The sequence below is a fragment of the Centruroides vittatus genome, unplaced genomic scaffold, assembly GCF_030686945.1.
Source record: "Centruroides vittatus isolate TY-2023 unplaced genomic scaffold, ASM3068694v2 contig_854, whole genome shotgun sequence".
NCBI lineage: Eukaryota > Metazoa > Arthropoda > Arachnida > Scorpiones > Buthidae > Centruroides > Centruroides vittatus.
This window is the reverse complement of record NW_027122558.1, coordinates 2,376,992-2,390,934: the sequence shown is the minus strand read 5'-3', so window position 1 is coordinate 2,390,934 and position 13,943 is coordinate 2,376,992. Positions and strand designations below refer to the sequence as shown.

Genomic DNA, 13,943 nt, shown 5'->3' with positions numbered 1-13,943 from the left:
TTACCAGGAAAAAGACGAGTTTAAAAGAAGTCATTTACAATTAAAATTTACCATTAAAATATGCATGCAAAAGATGCTTAGCTATAGTAAAGGATGATGATGATGATGATGTATTGAATAAAAATATTATTGTTAAAGTAAAGACTTGGGTTAGATAGAAGTTAGCTGTAGGCTGTTTGGGAAATTCATAAGCCAATGGGAGAAAACAATACAAAATAATCTTTTTTAATTTTCCCCCAAATTTTAATAAACAGACAAACGTTTTCAGTCTAATGTATAGGTCAACATTGAATTTAAACAATACCATAACTTAAAATTTTTGGAATGCTATATGCATCTGGACAACATTCTGCCCGGTATGATACTACGAATGCATAACAGCCAACTTTACGTATAAGCATACCCACTTTGGGAGATGATAAAGCCGGGTGTTATCGATTGGCTGCTTCCAGCCTGGTGAACAGATGTTGCTTAATACTTATTCAATGCTAGTGGCTCACTTTTCCTTTCATTTCTCTCCACAAACCTTACTTGCACGGGTGGCCCTACCGAAAGCTTACGCTCTGCCAGCATCGTTCTATAGTTTATACGAAGTACAACAATTTTCTGAAATCATTTGGATAACTTTAAAATTAAAATTAAATATTAATTCCTTTTGTCTTTATCCTTATCAATTTCTGTTTGTATCCTTGTTTACGTGGGCCTTGTTTAGTGAAAGACCTTCTTATACTGGTGTGGTTTCCAATTAGCAAATCGAGGAGATCTTAGTCAAAAAGTCAAAATAAAATATCTTTATTTTCACCTGTACACTGTGTTTGTGTGCTTCGAACCTGCAGGTCACCTCTTCAACACAGGTTCCCAGGTTTACAATATTCTATAACAAATTTTAAAAAAAAAACAAAAATTGCTACCAGACAATATTTAAAATATAAAATTACTTACAAGGTCTTTATTGTCTATTGTCTATTATTAATACACTAATACAAAGTATCCGTAAGAAAGTTTGTAACAATGTTTTCTTTAAAAAATTTGCCTGTATGACAGGATAAAATCTCGTAAATAATTAAAGGTTTAAAAAATAAATTTGTTAAAAAATGGCTTTACTTAAGTAGCTTGGATATTTTTTTTCTGTTTGCCTGACTTCCATTTTCTATATTATTTACCCTTTTCCCTTCCTCTTTCTTTACTTTTCTACACGTTATGCCCTCTATAAACGATGCTATTCCACGATTGGTGAATTTCTTTTCCTTCATTATTAATTTCATTACCTTATTTTTTTATATAAATATGTTTGCATAATTGTCATTTAAATCAATTCACCTATCACGTAATCAACTATAAATCAAATGTAGTACCAATAAATATGAAGTTTAATATATTTGAAATGTACATAGATAAAATTAAGCGTAGAACTAGTAAAAAAGAAAACCAGGAAACAGAAATACAACAAATAGTAGTAATATTTTTGTTTAATGATTATCCTAAAAAAGTTATTAAATAAACGGATACAGAAGATAATTAAAAACGAAAGTAGAAATAAACGTTTTCTTTTGTTCAAGAACTACCGTGAATCAATAACTAGTGACGTTTAGCACACAGCGGCCTGCCTGCGGCTCCCCTCTGGGAGGAATCTCTCGGGAGCACGAACAGTCGAATGCCACCTAGTGGAAAACTAACTCTAAAATGGTGTAGAATGCATTGTGAAGGCAAGAAATCGTAAATATGATAACTTTCTTATTTTTGGTCTCCGGTCCGAAAGTAGGGTATCGTTGAACTCATCTCGGTCCCGAGTTCAAATATATACTCAGTACCGAAATTCCATAGAGAGTAATCTATATAATCCCCAAACATTTACGGTATATTATAGAAATAGTAAAGAAAATTGAAAAATAGAAGAAAAAAGGAGTGGCATATTCTTTTCAATGTAGTTGTGACAAGAAAAAACGTACATAGGCGAGACAAAAAAAGAATACTTAAAAATATGTAGAAAGGAACATATTCAGGCAATTAAAGGAAATTATGCAAATTTGGCAGTTGCTGAGCTTGGCAATAAAGAAGGATGTCAGATTAATCTAAATACAGTAAAAATAAAGAAAAAGAATGGAATGGATTTAAGATAATTATTCAAACATATTTGTATAAAAAACAAGGTAATGAAATTAATGAAGGAAGTGAAACTCACCAATCGTGGAATAGCATCATTTATAGAGGACGTAACGTGTAGAAAGGTAAAGAGGAAGGGAGAAGGGGAAATAATATAGAAAATGGAAGTCAGACCAACAGAAAAAATATCCAAGCTACATAAGTAAAGCCATTTTTTAACAATTTTTTTTAAACCTTCAATTATTTACAAGATTTTACCCTTTTATACAGGCGAATTTTTTAAAGAAAGCATTGTTACAAACTTTCTTACAGATACTTTGTATTAGTGTATTAATAATAGACAAAGACCTTGTAAGTAATTTTATATTTTAAATATTGTCTGGGTTCACATTTTTGTTTTTTTAAAAATTTGTTACAGAATATTATTGTAAACCTGTTGAAGAGGGGACCTTCAGGTCCGAAGCACACAAACACAGTGTACAGGTGAAAATAAAGATATTTTATTTTGACTTTTTGACTAAGATCTCCTCGATTTGCTAATTGGAAACCACACCAGTATAATAAGCCCTTTTACTAAACAAGGTCCGCGTAGACAAGGATACAAACACTTGGAAAATGTTCGTAGATTCCGAGATTTGTGATCCTCTCTAGACGATGCCCGGGGCAGCGTTGATTTCGAGTGCGGAGCTCAGACAGAGTTAACTAGGTGAAACAAAGTCATCAGTAGTCTCGATTAATACGACGAAGCAGAAACACGAAAAAAAAGAAAAGGGATTAGAACTCGCACAATCTGTAGACAGTTACAGGAGAAAGACAACCAGGAGAGAATGTGGGTGAACAATTGGTGGGAGAAAGCTCAGTGTCCTCGATTTCTTAGTTTGCATAGTATTTTTAGCGTATTAAGAGACTTCTGATTGGTTTAGATCTTTCTTCTTCGCTTCCCAATTACTCTGTTTCCAGGTTTAACGAGACTCAGGCTAGTGGCCGGGAAGGGCTGATCTTTCTAGTACGATTTGATATCTCATTTCGACTCTGTCCGAGAATTATTTATTGATCCTTAGCCCTTTTTCTCGTATTTTAGGCAATTTTGTTTTGATATGACGATTGAGAATTTTAACGATTATGTTACTTCGTTCTCTTTTCTATTATGTATCAAAAGTTTATTCTATTTTCCCATTTTGTCGTATTTACCGTTACCCATCTTGGGTTTCGCTTTCCCGACACCTGTAAATTGTCATCGCTTGCACTCGTGCTCGTGACTTACATAATTTTATTGTAACTCTTCTTGTCAGTCGTAGAGAAACGTGTAAAATCAGTTACCGTATCAACTAAATAAAGGTGGAGTCAAAAGTCAAGTGTTTGAGTTAATAACACGATCTTGTGTTTAACAATTAGAATAAGTAACTCTTCTTCCTCACAAGTGTTTAAGATATACATATTTTTTGTTGGCAATTTCTGGTTGTGATGCCGCTTATTTTATACATACTCTAGGTTTTAATTTCCGTTATATTCACATGTTTTTTAACGTTTTTGGGTTTCTGAACCGATCTGGAACCTCACACTGGTGAGATTATCGTTGTTATTTATTTCCTGCATAAACATATCTTATTAAATCTGGTTTTGAGTAGGTACTATAATCCAAATTTTTAGGGCATAGCTCTAAATCATCGTAAAGCTACCCAGGAGTATTTTCGAATAGATTTTTGTTCTATGTTCTGATAATCCAAAAGCAATTTTATGTTAAGCGAATGGCAGATAAGGCAAGGCCAGAGTAATCCAAATTTGCTATACCAGGAGTCGATCATTCCGAAGTTGGTTTTGTGACATCACGGATATACATCAGAAATATTTTACAGTTAACGCAGAGGTAATATTTTACGTGAAACATGAAACTCTTTGTTAAATTCAATCAATAATAACTGATTTTAATACGAACCATCTAATTTGTATTGTTTCAGACGTTTTCACAATCGATTTTTAATTATTATATTAAATTTTTCTTTACATATTAACAAAAGTTAATATTAGTCATGGTTTTTTCAGGTTCCCGTTCTGCAGTATCTTTATTATTTGACGCAAATAGGCATAGCCATGTCTCCGTTGAGTAATAATTCACTTTTTCTGAATTATCATCGTAATCCTTTACCCGAGTATTTGAGCAGAGGTTTATGTGTATCATTGTCTACTGATGATCCTCTACAGTTTCACTTTACAAAGGTAAATTTTTTCAACATATACTATAATGGATTCTTTTATTATCACAAACAAGGGATCATTAATAACGATTATTTTATTCATAAGTTTAAATCGGTGATTCAGGAAGTGGACATCCAGCTTTTGATTAAATAATTTTCTCGTCTCGTATTGTTTTCGAATCCGCGATGTATTATTTCACTGGTCAAATTAATTATTGGGGAAATAGGAAGGAATGATTTTACAAGAAATTGGGCGAATTCTCTGGGCTTGCTTAGCACGAACCGCATGCTTAAGAGATAGTTTTGACTGTCAATATACTTTTTATATGAAAGCAAATATGCCAATAATAATTTATTCTAACATGTAAACCCTTTTATCATTTGTGTTTGCTTTTATTTACATTGACAGCTATCGGCTAGCTCGTTTTAAGTCAGTACGATGCTTTCGGGAACTCGATTGCTTGCTCCTGTGGAGGTTTGCAAACAAGTGCCCACGCATGACATCATTTGAAGCATTTAACACGGCCAGATTGTATCGAAAGCTTGCAATACCCAGTCAGCATGCATGTATTGTGTACAGGGCAGATCTGCATAGGGATTAATAGGGCTTAAGCCCTGGGCCCCCCAGTGTCAAGGGCCCACAAAAATTAAATTATCATCGTAAATTTTTAATACTTTTTCACTATAATATATTTCATGTGTACAGAATTACAGAATTTATTGTGTGTCACATTATATACACTTTTGCAGTTTTTATGCATTTAGTTTTCAAATAATTTTAAAATGTCCTTTCCTCGCATCCCTTTGAAATGTTGAGCATGATTCTGCTGACTTTGCAAATGCCATTGTCAAACTTCTAGGCTTACAGGAAAGCGGCGCTGAACGTCCGACGTACTGTACATGTTCGCATTTAAAACTTCGGCCTCAACCTCGCTAATAAATAAATTATTAAGTCGGCATTTCTCAAACTATGGATCGCTACCCAATATCAGGTCATTGTATAATTTCGCCTCCCATTAAAATTTTAACATCTTCCACGGGAATACTCGTAATACTTGTATCACCGAAATATTCTCTAAGAATTAAGAACAATAGATGCATCTAGAGTACCTAGATATCAGAGTAGTGACACGCGAGTCATCGCTGCCATGTTCTGTTGACTGTCATCACGTGGTCTATGGGTTTACATTAAGAAATGACAATTTTTTTAGTTTAATAAAGCATTTTTACAAATAAAATGCTTTATTAAAGTAAAAAAATCGTCATTTCTTAATGTAAACCCATAGACCACGTGATGACAGTCAACAGAACATGGCAGCGATGACTCGCGTGTCACTACTCTGATATCTAGGTACTCTAGATGCATCAACAGATGAAAATTTTAAACAACTTTTCATCTTATAATTATTGAATTAATTCTTAATTACTGTACAATTGCAGTTAGACCTATAATTATTATTGTCATGTAGTAATGAAATTAAGATTACAGAATGCGCGTGTAGGAAATTGGCTTCTCTTTTCTATTTTCAATAACATCGAAATAGAACATGGTTCTATGCAATGTGGTACTCATAAAGTCATTTAAGTTGCAATTGGAAAATATTTCCTCATTTATTCCAACTTTTAGGTTTATTGTCATGCGTAACAATAAATTATAAAAAATAACGGATGAATTTTGGCACAAGTGGATCAATAAATACAGTAGTGAACCGAAAATCGGAATCAATTGGGGACTGGGGTTGTTCAGATTAGGGATTTGTTCCGATTACGGTTTATGTACGAAAAAATATATTAACCTGTCCGATGTTCAAATTTTTCTCCGTTGCGTGTCGCTTCCTGTTGAATTTTTCTCCGTAGCGTGTCGCTTCGTGTTGAATTTTCGTCGATTTTAAGCCTAACGAAAATTTTAATAATAATAATCGAGGCTATCGTATCGTTAAAAATTATTTCTTTATTTTGTACAAACAAAATAAATATATTGAAAAATATAAAAAAACATGAAAATTATACTTTAGAAGTAAATTTAGTATCAAAAACGTTCGATTCAGCACGACACAGTCCGACTGAAAATCGTGCCGATTACCGGCGATTCCAATTACCGGAGTGCCGATTTACGAGTCTCTACTGTGATTTAATTATAATTTTTTTTTTGTATACATAAGAAATGAAATTGGCAAAATCTTACAATCTGAAAATGAACCCTTTTTTGAAAATGCATTTAAGTTTTTAAAGAGAAGAACTTGTAATATTTCTTAAAGTAAAATAATTCTCGAATAATTTTTAAACTATGATTTATTTACAATCGTCAGTTACATTTTTTATAATCACTTCAATTTCAGTTTTTATTATTGAAATGTAACAAGTTATGTGTTACAAATCGAAATTAGTCCAAACTGCTTTAATGGAAATGTACTCGATGTTACATTTTACACGTAAAAGTTATTATCGACAATGCATATTTTTTCTCGTTACATAATATACGGCAACTCCAGGTTTTTAAAAATCTTTTGTCATAAAACTTTTTTGGGTGATGGAACCGTTACGAATAAAGAATTTTTTTGGAACTTTCCGCAACTTTGAGGCACTAAGAGGGCCTCTTTTTTAGAGGAAAAGGGGAGAATTACGAGTGTCCACCTCTGGTGGGGAGTATAAAAACCAGAGAGACTGGTCGATGGTCTATTTACGAATAAAGGGCACGAATATTTAGGGAAGAAATGTCGGTGGTTCCAGGACGTAGTTTAAGAAGAGAGTATTCTTAGTAAATATTTGCTGTTTCAGTATGGGAACGGCAGTGGTATTAAGTAAGTTTTCTTTTTCAGGAACCTCTGATGGAGGAATACAGCATCGCCGCGCAAGTCTTGAAACTGAGTAGCACCGACATGTGCGAGTTGGCACGCAACAGCGTATTAACCAGCGGTTTTCCGCACAAGGTAGGCCCCAGCCTTTCTCATTTTCCAACTCGCGGCAACGCCCGACTCCAGTTCAGTTACGTAATATTTTTGTATTTTCCACTTTTGTAACTTTTAGTGCGAACATAGTACAGTAATTTGCGGCTAGGAAAAATTATTTGCTCCAATTTCGCGGTAACTTTATACAGTTGTAAATATCATTCCGGTAGAGGTCGTCTGTTGGTAACCAGTTTAAGCAGAATCGTTAGATATACTGGTTCTTCAGCTATGCTCTGAAGTAGAGTTAATGTGTTAGGTCGCCGATAGCTGGCGTTAGAGTTGCTCTACGGCTAGAAGTTGGTTTATCTGTTTGGTTAGTAGGTAGGTAGTTTTCCCGTTTTCAATCATTTCTGTAAATTTTTTTTACTACATGTCAAAAAATCTTATTCGTAATTACATTTTTTATTTTATATCACGTATAAAGAAAGAAGAAGTATATTTTTCTTTATAAAAAAATTAATAAGATGATGGTTTGAAATTACAGATGAGGATGTGGATTATATTTTTGATTTATCCAGGTTTTAAATAGAAATTGTTTAAAACTGTTATATTGCTACATATTGTGAATGAACGTTTTGTACATAATGTTCTTGTATAATATACCTGTTTAAATAGGTAATGGTAAAATAAGTGAATAAATTTGCATTTTACTGTTTTGTTTTATTACATGTATGACAATATAATTAGGAAAACTGTAGCTTATCCTCTGATACATTTAAATAGCCATAGAAATTTAATCCAGAGAAAGACACTATTTTTTAAATAATTTATTAACTAAAATTACACTTCACTCTGACACCGGGGATGAAATACTAAATACTGAACCTGTTACCGGTGTAATTTGCGTGAAAATATCTTCTTTCCACAAACGTTTTCGAGCTTTCCAAATAGCTCTTCTTCAGGTAGAGAGAAAATTCCGACGAAACACTTCGAAAAAGGAACGTAGAAATTTAAATAAATAAATAAATAAATAAACAATTACAAATAGTCTATAGAAGATGCCCGACAATCTACGACATCCTCAGAAATGGAAAAGGCAGTTCAGTTCGTGGCAGGCTTCCTGGCGTGTACTCTATCCCGCTGAAAGATAACAGATGTAACGAGAGCCTTGTATATATCGGCTCAACCAAGCGATCTTTAAATACCAGAGTGCAAGAACATCAAGCGGATCTTCGGCACGGGCGGTACACCACGGCCTTTGCATCTGATCCCGATATAGAACCGGAGTTCGACAAAGCTGACATCATCGACACTACGCCCCACCTGGAGCAACTAAAATGGCGGGAAGCTATATCCATCTGTAAGGCTAACCACTGGACCACACGTATAAATCAGAAGGATGAGATTAATCTTTCTATAGCGTGGCAGGCCCTCATAAACAACGATCTATAAACACCAACATCAGCGCACGAATGCGCATGACCACCTTAATGTTCGTTTGTTATGCGAGTTCCATATTTTTGTTTAAACATCTGCGTTCTATTTTTAGATTCGGTTTTTTTTTATTTAAATTTCTACGTTCCTTTTTCGAAGTGTTTCGTCGGAATTTTTTCTCTACCTGAAGAAGAGCTATTTGGAAAGCTCGAAAACGTTTGTGGAAAGAAGATTTTTTCACGCAAATTACACCGGTAACAGGTTCAGTATTTAGTAATTTATTAACTTTAACACTACATAAAGTGTGCTATGCAATTTTTACTCTATTCAGTGTGGTGAGAAATAGTATTTGAGATGAAATAGTTCTTTATTTTTGACATGAGAAATTACACTCACACTGGCTCTACAAATTTTGGTAATTTATATAATAATGTGCACTATCAAAAGTAGAATATGAATGAAGATTTATTGATAGCCTACTTCATCTGTCCTTAGTGATATTTTAAACCTATATAAACAAACATGTCTTTCTTTTAGTCTCCATCTCATCACTAATCACTATCAATCAATATCTAAATACTGTCTGAACTCTCGCCATCCTACCTTTACCTATTTTTTGTCAACCTCTAACTCATCATCCTCTAATCATAACTAAGTTATTATGTGCCTGTAAATATGTTGTCTAACTAGTTGGAATTTCCTCTTTTTCCTCTAATAGCCTACATTTGAAATCCAAGAACTAAATCTGACTTTTAATCCCCCTCTCTAACCTGTTCCTTTTCTGGTTCAACTTTAATCTCTTTCTAAATCATTAATGAACACACATGTTATTCACAATTTATATTATCATATCTCCTTTCCACTGCAAATTACAATAATTCACCTAATATTAATAAATAAATAATAAAAAAAAGATATGGGCTTAACCATGATAAACTCCAAAGCCATCCTAAATCTCTTATATATATAAAATCTATCTAATCTTGACACATGGTTTAACATTTCTATAGATTTCCATAACTAAATATATATAATTCTCGTAATTCTCTTTTCTTCCTGATTCAGAGAGTTATTGGGAATCCCGAAGACATCCCATATTAATAATATATATACAGGCTTAACTATAAAGTTTTTGACCACGTTTTCTTACCCTTAACGAAAACGCCCCAAAATATTTTAAAATGATGACAAATTGTAAGCAAAAAACAGTCTAATCGATTTAATGTCTAAAATTAAATCTAAACCTAATTAAAACAGTATTTATAAGCAGTCCTTTAAAAAAGACAAAAGCAATATCTGAGTTAAAAAGAAGAAAATTTTATATATAAAAAAAATTTCGAATAGTTTACAGCTGAGTCTCCCTATGCTTCAACCAAACTTATGACTCTACGCGATTGAAGCGCTCGACGTGGCGGTAATGTTTATTACGCCACTATCGTAGCATTAGAGCTATTGGCAGCTGGAGGACCAGTGTATCTATCGACTCTGATTTAAGCACTGTTACTAGCAACGTCTTATTGGCAAAGTAGCACAGTTTCTTGAAGTCGCCATGTGTACCACAGGCAAAAAGCTTATATACACCGAGCACCTTATTTATTTTTTCGTTCCGAAACTGGACGAATACTTACTATTAAAGTTTAAATAGTAAAACCATTTAAAATGTTGAGAACGGCACAGTATTATTGTGAGGAGAATTTATTTCTTTAAATTTTTTCATTGAAAACAAGAATTGGATTAGATTAATAGAGATTTTGTGTTTTTAAGATAACGTAATCTGTGATTCTGTTTTAGTTAAAAGATTTCAAAGAAATAAAGATTGTATTTAAATTGTTTACAATTAAGAAACCGCTGCAAGTAAGAAATTATATAAACAACAGCGCAATATGTTATAAACCAAAGTTAGGTTTATTTTAGCCATCAGTTTTCATGGCAAAGCTATAACTGTGCTTTAATGGACAACTTGCGTGACATACTGGAGTCCCGGATGTAAGTTTTGCGCATGTGCGTTTTGCCCGACGCCATATTTGCGACGTTTCCGTTCCGTTTTAACTTCACCTGATACGTGATAGAGTAACCAAACTTTAAATGGGGAAAAGCGTAAACTTTGACTGATACGCCTAATCAAGAGATACAGTGTAAGTAAATTTTAAAACAGAATAAAACAAATTTTATAGTTAGAAAAAAAAAAATTACCATACAGCGTTTAGAAGTGTTGCTATGTAATGGTGAGTAAAACTATCATAAAACGTACATTTTTAGTCAATACAACGTTAGAATCAAGTGTTTTACTTTGTTTTAAGGTCAAATTACTTTCCGAGGTAATTTTTAAAATAAAATCTCATAACAGCCAGGAAAGTTACGCAACTCGTTATTAGATTTTTTAGTAAGTGAATAAAGTGTTTTTTAATTAAAAAAATTATGTAATTGTAATTGTGTACAAAATGGGCTTAAATAGACTTGGCCGATATTACATAATGGAAAGAGGAAATGCAAAGACGTTAATAAGTCAGGGAATAATAATATAATCAGTCAGAGAATGTCATGGAATCACAGATGTAATTACCTATACCTAGAGTACCTAGATATCAGACACGAGTCATCGCCGCCATGTTCTGTCGACTGTCATCACGTGGTCTATAGAAATGACATCAAGAAATGACAGTCGACAGAACATGGCGGCGATGACTCTTGTGTCTCTACTCCGATATCTAGGTACTCTAGGTACCCTCTACCTGTACCAACCCAGTAAACGGTAAACTGACTTTAGGTTTTTTATATTATAATTAATTTTTATCCAAAAAGAGAGAGAGAGTAAAAAGGGCAGCCGTAAAATATAAAATTAAAGTGAAGTAAATTCCTTACGCTATACACTTTAATTCACAAATTACATCAGACGTGCACTACAAGACATGATCATAATATAAATCTTGAATTTTTATTTCTTCTTTGAAACCGTGTTTTCGTAATTGTCGGACTATGAACTTTGGAGTTCATAGTCCGATAAATTTTGAAATTAAAAATAATGTTTAAATCAGTATTAGAGTTAAATAAACACTATTAAAAGAGTGTGAATAAAAAGTTTTGATTGTTTCATTCAATGTAATCAGGGTAAGAAATATAGTAATAACTAATTACATGCTGCAACATTTGTTTTTCCCGAAAACAGGGATTTAAAGAAAACCTCGTGACAGGAATTAAGAAACATTTCTGCAATTTGACGTGAACAGCTTTCAGTAATATAACCCTTAATAGCGACAATTCGTTGAAATACAAATAAATATAATTGTGCAGAGATTGCCTTAAGATTAAGGCAATCTCTGCACAATTAAGCCTCTAGCGGGCCCTAGACAAAATTTAAATTGGGACTCCATTTAAATAAGTTGCTTCTAAACAAATCTTAAATAATGTCACTTAAAATTTTTATTAATATCGGTAATAGAAAATACAAACACTAACTAATACAATAATAATTGTACAACAAAAGAGTTTCTGGTACAACAAAAAATGTATATAATTTTAGCCATTAATCAGCCTTTAAAATATTTAAATTTTTCGTTTTTGGATTTTCATTTCAGAAAATTGATCAATCTAGCCGTTTGAGAGTGTCTCTTTCTTTAGTAAACATTGTTAAAGACAGCCTTTCCTGTCCTATCGAATTTCTTAAATAATTTTTAACTCGTTTTGAAACAAAGATTCTGCACTGAAGCCCGGCCTCTCCGAATTACGGGCCCTAGACATTTGTCTAATTTGTCTATTGGTTAATCCGGCCCTGGCTACTATATTTAATGTTGGGAAATAATATAAGTACCGTATATCTCGGTAGATAAGACGATAGTTGAATCATAAAAATAGGCCCTCAAAAGCCGAGGTCGTCTTAGGACAGATACAAAAAAAAATTAGATTGAAATTAATTTAAAACCATTATAAAAGAACGGACAAACCGTAATTATTTACTAGTAGAAACTAGGGTATGTGCACAAAATAGAATAGCCCATACGACGTTTTTGTGAATAGTTAAGGTCATTCATTACCCGAATGTTTGCAACAATCGCAAGGCAGTGCAAGAAAATAAAATTTGTTCATTCGAAAAATTACGAATAGGACATAATTTCGTATACGCTATACAGTATTATTACTCACGTGATGATCGCCGATCTAAACTAAATTCACAGGCCATTGATAGTTTGGGGGATCGTCTTATAGGACAGATATATGCTAAAACTATAAAACTTCGACGAAAATTTATACCTCATCTTATCTGAAGGTCGTCTTATCTGCCGAGATATAGGATTTAATTTTCATTGACCTTTAAATAAAATGTTTTCTGAAATTCTCTTTTGCAGTACTACCTCTATGCCAGTGGTTCCCAACCTTTTCTACGATGCGGAACACTTTTGTGAGCAATTTTCTTTAGCTGAACACTTACTTAAGTTAATATGAAATACATAAGCTTGTCATCAGTTATTTTATTAGAATTGAGCAGTTATAATTCAAAATCTCTACTCATATTATTAATGCCAATTCTAAGACAGGAAAAAGTATACCTAAATAACTTTAATGGGAAACTTGTGCCTGATGATTTTTACATATTTCATTCAGTTTTTATCATTGTCTTTATCTTATTCGAAACAGTAGTACACTCCGTAAGTACGAGTCGTACATATATATTTAAGTTTATGAAAATTTTATGATTTTAATTTTTTGATATTCGGCGGCTCGAATACGATTGTACACTTTCCGATTTGCGACTAAATCTGCGGAACACTTGGGAGATGCTTACGGAACACCGGTTGGGAACCACTGCTCTATGCTGTGAAGAGTATAAGTGACGCTTGTGATTTATTCTCACTGAGAAATACATCTGTAAAATGGACTTAACTAATAGTTATTTTGCCGTATCTTCCCGGAGCTGGGACATGAGTAATTATGCTCCTTATGAACACCTTCGGTAGAAAAAGATATTAAAGCACTATTCACATTATCAAATCCCGACGTTTGCAGATGAGATAGCTTTGATGGAGAGCCAATTCCACCATCTATGTTATTTTCATATGAACTATTTTTCCTTGTTTGAAGGGCTCTTGGCAGTTGCATTGTCTTTTTCAAGTGTGGTGAAAAATAGATGATGCTTGGCACTGCATTTTGTTCAAGATATCCTCTTCCATTTATATATTGGGTTGTTCGGAAAGTAATTTCGTTTTTCCCATAGAAAAATAAACGCAATATTCTTATAATAAATAAATATTTTATTGAATTATATATTGAACATTTTGGTCAAATATCTGTTGTCATTGTTTCTGGTAGTAGCACGATTTCACATTCA

General features: G+C 33.1%; 1 protein-coding gene across 3 annotated transcripts in view; it reads left to right on the top strand.

Annotated features, from left to right (window-relative positions):
* The window catches only part of AMPdeam (AMP deaminase), an 89,632-nt gene that overhangs the window by 72,449 nt on the left and 3,240 nt on the right, over positions 1-13,943 (top strand). For all 3 annotated transcript variants that reach the window (XM_067279124.1, XM_067279123.1, XM_067279125.1), the window contains 2 exons: positions 4,147-4,320; positions 7,118-7,228. In XM_067279124.1, the coding sequence (XP_067135225.1) occupies positions 4,147-4,320; positions 7,118-7,228 (285 nt within the window). The remainder of the gene's footprint in view (positions 1-4,146; positions 4,321-7,117; positions 7,229-13,943) is intronic.